At 39.6% G+C, this 7,282-nt stretch overlaps 2 protein-coding genes across 3 annotated transcripts in view; one reads left to right on the top strand and one right to left on the bottom strand.

The window, feature by feature from the left end:
- Positions 1-6,003, top strand: part of LOC116848834 (protein dispatched-like) — a 12,006-nt gene extending 6,003 nt beyond the window's left edge. Inside the window, exons 10-15 of the mRNA XM_032825352.1 lie at positions 2,981-3,158; positions 3,300-3,509; positions 3,601-3,896; positions 3,989-4,238; positions 4,312-4,491; positions 4,575-6,003. Of these exons, the coding sequence (XP_032681243.1) occupies positions 2,981-3,158; positions 3,300-3,509; positions 3,601-3,896; positions 3,989-4,238; positions 4,312-4,491; positions 4,575-5,201 (1,741 nt within the window). The 3' untranslated portion in view covers positions 5,202-6,003. The remainder of the gene's footprint in view (positions 1-2,980; positions 3,159-3,299; positions 3,510-3,600; positions 3,897-3,988; positions 4,239-4,311; positions 4,492-4,574) is intronic.
- LOC116848831 (sushi, von Willebrand factor type A, EGF and pentraxin domain-containing protein 1) overlaps positions 5,461-7,282 on the bottom strand; it is a 36,675-nt gene continuing 34,853 nt past the window's right edge. For both annotated transcript variants that reach the window (XM_032825348.1, XM_032825349.1), the window contains 2 exons: positions 7,089-7,202; positions 5,461-6,734 (listed from right to left, as the gene is read on the bottom strand). In XM_032825348.1, the coding sequence (XP_032681239.1) occupies positions 6,703-6,734; positions 7,089-7,202 (146 nt within the window). In that variant the 3' untranslated portion in view covers positions 5,461-6,702. The remainder of the gene's footprint in view (positions 6,735-7,088; positions 7,203-7,282) is intronic.

Raw genomic sequence — 7,282 nt, 5'->3', positions numbered from 1 at the left:
GAGCAGCATCTCCGTAAACTTTTTGGAGCTCTCGATGCGCTTCAGCCGCCATTTTCTTCGAATGAAATAAGAAAATCAACACTTCCCGCAAATGACGATTATTTGGCACAAAATCAGACATTTTCACACAACCAAAAGTATATGACGCCAAAACAAAATCACTAACGTGTCAAAGCGGTTTGTTTACCATATGTCTAAGCTTGGTTCATGACGTTTTGGATATGTCAAAATCGACCAGCACTTACTGCTGGAGCCATCTATTGACAAACAGTGGGAACTTAGTTGCGCACCTAATACTACATAATGTATCACCACAATTCTGCTGATGTACTTTTCCTTCTGTCCCGTGAAGCGGTAAACGCGGCAGCGGAATTAAGTTTTAGCCAATCGTAAAATAGTTGCATATTTTCGTAAAAAGTATTTTACTGAGAAACTAATTTTACTCTTTACTAATTTATCATATATCATTTGTATAAGATATTATTAAAATTATTAAAAACGTAAGAAATAACATTAAAAAGTCTATTTTTTGTATTATTCCGTGTGATCCGCTTCCGCGTATTTCGCTCCATGGGACACAAGGAAAATAGAAAAAGCACCGGAAGAAAAGCGGAACGGCTATGATTGGTCGTGCTAAGAGCCGTGGCACACAGAAAAACTTAAGCAGTAAGCAGTAAGCAAATTGACCAATCACAGTCGTTAATTCTTGCACCGTAAGAAAAATCAATAACTGTGATTGGTCAATTTGCTTACTGCTTACGTCTTAAGGGACGTCTACATTGGAAGTAAGCAGTAAGAAGTAGGAAGTAAGAATAAAAAATTGACCAATCATAGTTGATTATTCTTCTCACATTCGACTGTGGTTGGTCAATTTCTTACTTTTACTTCCTACTTCTTGCTATTTACTTCCAATGTAGACGTCCCTTTACTGCTTATGTTTTTCTATGTGCTATCAGCTTAATTCCGCATGGAACATTCCATTCCGCAGAAAATTTCCGCTCCGTAGGATAGCGCCCTTAGTAATTGGACTGTGTAATGCGACAACGTTGCAATCAACTGGTGTGTCAAACAAAGACGTTTTTTCGTTTCGTGACCACGGTAGTGTTTGGTTGGTTGGTTTAATTCACTTAACGCTCGCAACGCCGCAAGCGTCATTCTACCTTTGTTTAAAGATGCCAATACATGGGAATGTTCTAGCGTCGAGCCTTAAAGCGTTAGCCAATCAACGTATCAGGTTCCAAAAGTATACTTATAGTTTTTGCGGAAAGTGGCACGTTGATTGGCTATCGCTTTATTAACGCTCGACGCTCCCATGTAAAGGCACCTTTAATACTCAATAAGCAATATTGCGAGCGTTAAATGGACCAAACCAACTAACTAAACGCTACCGTGGTCATGAAACGAAAAAACGCCTCAAATAACCTATAAATCAGTATAAAGGCTGCGTTCCGCAGAGTGCATCATGTACATGATATGCTGCATCAGAGTGAAAGAGATACGAGAGTGAGATATAAAGAGAGGGAGAGCACTTAGATGATGTTCTCGAACGCATGAGAGCGCATAGGCTGCCTCAGCTCCCGAGGTAGTGTAGTCCATGCGCTCTCATGCGTTCGAGAACATCATCTAAGTGCTCTCCCTCTCTTTATATCTCACTCTCGTATCTCTTTTGCTCCAACGCAGCGCATTATGCGCATGATGCGCTTTGCGGAACGCAGCCAAAGTTACGCCGTAAATTCTTGTTTTATCTGCATGTTTCATGCAGAGGACAAGAATACAAATTAAATAATTTCGATGAACAATAGGATAAGTGTGAAATTTGAGGCTTTTATTGTTTCATTTAACCTGCCTGCACAGTGTATTACTGCCAACGTACAAGCCACAAACTACATAGTACGCTGTTGCTACGTTTAACTTTTTTCATTAAATATTTATAACAACAAATAATATTGATAGTTATTGTTCAGACAATGAATATTTATCTGTTTTAACTTATCCCAATTACTTTTTCTCCTTTGCACTGATGGATATTGTTGTTAAATAAATACAAGATATAGGTTGCGTTCCGTTTCACGCATTATGCGCGCATTGCCTACAATATATGTAACATGAACTATAGATAAATGCGCGCATATGCGTGAAACGGAACGCAGCCATAATGTTCTAAAGTTGATTCAGGGCATTTTCCCTGCCAAAAGTTTTATCATAGAAAGATGAAAAAAGCAAATAAAAGTAATAAACTGTTGAGAAAGTAAAAAATAACTTTTAAAGTAAAAAATATATTATGTTAGCCACTATTTATATTACTTATCACTAGGTTTACAACACGTTTGAAGCAGATATTCAAATTTTTCGTTTTTCAAACACTTTTGTTGCTGATTGTATCTCAGATGTATCCTTAATACACGAATGTACATTTATGCGCGATAGCAGTTTCTCTATGGTAACAAATGCATAAACAAAGAATAATTCCAATGATATTCTATGGTAGGAAACTGCCAGTTCGTGGCAGTTGGTTCCACCCTCAGCTATGGAATGTCGATGAGTAAAGTTGATAATTGTAAAATTAGAGAACATGTAACCGCAATTTAACCGCAAAATCCTTTGATCAATTTCAAATACATCTTATATCTCTGTGATGGATCTCAATGGATACGCAATATAAACAAAAAGTAGACTAATATGTAATATAACTTACATACGAGAAACAAACTATAAAAATTTGTGAATATGCACGGTTTAAGGTAAATATTCTTACTTTGATGTATGTACTCTTGACCTATATGTTCTTTTAACAGTAGTATCGCCTATACATTAAAATACTGTTGCTTGCCCTTGCTGTAAACTATACCCAATGACTTGTATATTACACCATTAGAAATTTTACAAAGATTTCAAGGTATCAAAATAATTTGTTCAACTATACATGTAGAAGAGTATGAAAATTGTGATACTTTAATTGCATATATTTTTTTATATATAGAGCAGATCACAAACCTCTCGGAGGACTTGGAACAAGTCGTTGGTTGGAAGCACTCTGGGAGCCAAGCGCTGGTCTATTTGCTTTGCCAGGTGGACTTGATATGTTGGATATAAGTGGCGATGGAGATGCCAGATTTATCTGCGCTGATCTAGGACCAGTTGGAAATGACTCAACAAAGGTGTGTATTATATATATATGTGTGTGTGTGTGTGTGTGTGTGTGTGTGTGTGATGGTATATGTACAGTTGGTAATGTGACGCTTGGTAAGGCACTCTTGGTCTTATAAATTTATATATAATTGATATATGTGTTTTTTCAGGTACGAGTGTATAAAGGAGGTGATCAAGTAACTGAACACAACATGGTAGATCCGCCTTGCGGCATAGTTGGTTTTTATACGGAAAATGGGGAGCCTCGATCATCGGTAGTGGCTGTAGGAGCTGGAGCCAGTGTGTATGTTTTCAAAAATATGAGGCCCTTCTTCAAATATTGCCTACCACATATCGACGCACATCCGAAAGAACGAGAAGTACATATAATTTACATATAATTTATTAAACTTAGCTAAATCGTTTTGCTCTGAGGAAGTCGTTTTGAAACAAAGAACCTTGATAATTTAGATCTGGCATAAGTGCGGGCTGGACGAGGAATTGAATGTACTAACATTGGCGGATGACTTGGAGCTGTTACTGAAAGAGCTCGGCGCGGCGTTTCTTTCGCCTCGAACGTTAAAATTTCTATCGATGGACAGTAATTTGCGAGTGAGCTTCGCGGAGCAATATAGAAGAGTGCCTCTCGTTAAGCCCAATGCGTTAACAGCGATCGCGATCATACGAAGAGACTCGTGGAACGATCCCGCCAGTAGTTGTCTTATATTAGGAACCGAAGCTGGAGAAATTCTCGTCTTGGATCCCAGGTAGACATTTCTTGTTATGCAACAAATGTGTTCACACAAACAGTAACATATATATTGTGTGATATGCTTACTTTAACACAATCGTCACACAGAGCTTTTTTAGTTATGGATAAACATCAACTAGAGTGGCCACCGGTAACATTCGCCAGTTGCGGTTTGTGGACAGGCGACGGTCGTATAATGGTTATTGGAAGAGACGGAAAAATAGGAGCGATCAGGAGGGGAAGTCCCGTGAAACTTTGGGAAACACTGCCCGCGCCAGCGGTGTCTATTTCCGTTCTTACTTCTGGCGGAGCAGCGGTGGCTGTTATGGATGGTACTTTAGTAGGATTTTCAAAAAAGGTATGCTTGGATGTGGTGAATATATAGTGTTTTTTCCTTTACGACATTTCAAAATTTATTGTTTTTGACACAGGGCATAAAGCTGTGGTGTATCGATATTCCTGGTATAATATTAGATTTAGTGAGTTTACCAGTACCACAAAGCGGTCTGTCCTTGTTAGCCGTAAGCACAGCGGGGTACGGAGTACGCATTTATGACGGAAAACATCATGTGGACACTGTGAAGATTATGGAACCCGTGTCCGCCCTTAAGGTATTTATACACACACGCACGCACGCACACACATATTTCTTCCGATATAAATGTATCACCGATTTTTCTTTAAAAATGCTCAGTACGGACGAATGGGGCAAGAGGAACGAACGATAGCGATGGTCACGGTCGGTGGTGCTTTATGTATGAAGATTCTGAAGCGTACTGCTGATTTTAACGTGAACAATTCAACGTCTAATTCGTCATCGTGCAATGCATCTAAATTCTCGATACCAAAAAAAACAAGATTGTTCGTCGATCAAACGATAAGGGAGAGAGCGGAGGCGAAGAAAATACACAATACATTTCAACAAGGATTTCTTCGTTTACGCTTGACCATCGCTAAACAAGCCTCTGAACATTTGAATGAGAATCAAACATCGGGACTGAATCCCATTACGTTGGAGACAAATGTTCTCGGTTTGGGACCCAATTACACGATTCGCGTCATAGTGACTAATATTTCCGAGAATTTGGTCCGTACAGAGTTGTATATTCTCTGTAGAGCCGAAGGTACCGACGTGAGTCCTCGCGTGACAAATTTGCCCTTACTGCCAAGCGCTGTACCCATACCACTAACCATTTGTGCAAGCTTGAAAAGTCAAATATCGGGAAAGATTAAGATTTTACTGTGCAAGAAATCAAACCCGAAACCCTTGGCTGTGACGGTTATAGTATTACCGGCTGCTGAGGAAGACTTTGAAGTTTAATTGATAAAACACATATGTTTTTTACGGTTGCATCAAGTTGCACTCTGTCTTGCGCTTATAATATAGGCCAGTAGGAATATCTGAAATATATCTTGGAGATGATTTAAAGACGTACCAAAGTAGAACCAGATGTTTTTTAGACCTTTGCGTTATCTGTGCGCAATCAAGTGGATGCGCACACTTGGTAGAAAGAAGAATAGAAAGATTACGAGATGATTCTAAATGATTCTATGATTGGTTAAACTTAACACAAAGAGCATTTTATCGAAATATGTTTTATTAATAAAAAAACAACTATCTGTTAAATTTATTTTTTCTTTTCTATACAACATAAATGAAAAACAGAGCATGGTCGTTCGGTGTACACTCGCCGCGGACATACATTCTCTTATCTTTTTTGTTGCATCCAAGCGCCAATGGCGCGAATCGTTTCACTTTACAGAGTGATTATCGTCGCGCGAGAAAACGAATTGGCGCACCCGCGCGAATATTCTCAAAATACACACACACACACACACACACACATATATATATTTATTTATTTTTCTTTTGGTCACTGCGCGAATCATCCTTATCCTCTCACGCTCGTTATTTAAATCCGACAAGAACTTCGCTGAACATATTCTCGGTCACGTTTCGTTCGCGTGACCGCACACCATTATATTACAACGTGATGCGCGTATATTTTCGAATAACAAAATATAAATCCACGTACATATTGTTATATCAACATACAAGCACACACTTCTTGTCATGTACGCACCATTAATCGTACGAGTGAATAAAGGATATAGTGGAGGAAGAGGGGAACGGAATTGTTGGCGATAATGATGTTGCGAAGTGGTTCTTATAATCTAGATGGTATTAAATTACAAAAATTACAACTTCATACGTGCGCGCGCAAGTCTCTTTAATCATTGAACACGCATCGAATTTCATTTTAAAGAACGTCCCGTTTCTCTTTTTTTCTCTATTTCTTTTCTCTTTGAGTTTCTTGTGGCAATGTGGCGCGTCTCGAATTTCCGGGAGAACTTTTGTTTGTGCATGTCCGTCTCGACGGACGCGTGCCGAAGCGACGATCGGTGTATCGCGCTTACCGATCGTCGTTCCAGGACTCTGTGTCGCTCGTCGTCGATCCAAGCGCGCGTCTCTTGCATGAACTGGAGATCTCGCGGCCCGATCGAGTCACTCACTAATTCACTCACACACTCTCTCTCTCTCTCTCTCTCTCTCTCTCTCTCTCTCTCTTTCTTTCTTTCTTTCTTATTCTTTTTTGATGTCGTTCAGCTTTGCGTTTAGTTCCGATAAGGACAGCCGCGGATTCCGCGCGACATCTCAGAAGAAGGATATGCAATAAATACAACACGATCCGTCGATCGGGAGGAGCAACGACGACGACGTCGTACGAAGGATGAAAGACCGTCGTCGCCCCGTCTGATTACACCGATATCTCTCGCTTTTTCGTACTCTACGTTGGCATGAAACTCATTGTTCTACCCGGTCACTGGCCTTCGCTGTCGCTGTCGCTCTTATCTGCAAAATGGACATTTCGTAACATTATTTGTTGCGCCACATGCTCGAGAACGATTTAATAAATGCGCTCGTTGCATCAATCAGTCGTTACTTCGATATGTTATAACGGAAATTTGTTACGTGTTCTATGATAGTAAAAAGACGTAAAGAAGGAGAAGGGAAGCGAGGAAGGAGGGGAGGGGGGAGATTTAAGACGTAGTCTTAAATTAATTATTAAATAAGCAGCCGGTGCGCGAGGTACGCTGCATCCGATCCTGTTGGTAGCTATTTTTCGGACGTTCACGTGCTATAACGTGCGATGAGAGCCGGCGTTGATTATACGTATGATTTACGAGGGTAGTTGCGGGATTGTACCTTTTTTACCAGTATACGCGTGACGCTTCAGTCTGTCGTAAAGATCGTCTTTCGTGCCGTAAATACTGGCATTCGATCGAGCAAGACTATTCATCTTGCCGTTGTGCAGGCTCTCTATATAATGACAAAAAAAACATACATATATATATATATATATATATATATATATATATATATATATATATATATATATA

This window comes from Odontomachus brunneus, unplaced genomic scaffold (assembly GCF_010583005.1).
Source record: "Odontomachus brunneus isolate Ranch 3 - 2012 unplaced genomic scaffold, Obru_v1 Obru_scaffold_100, whole genome shotgun sequence".
NCBI classification, from domain to species: domain Eukaryota; kingdom Metazoa; phylum Arthropoda; class Insecta; order Hymenoptera; family Formicidae; genus Odontomachus; species Odontomachus brunneus.
Note: the sequence above shows the minus strand (reverse complement) of the source record. Positions and strands in the feature narration are given on the sequence as shown.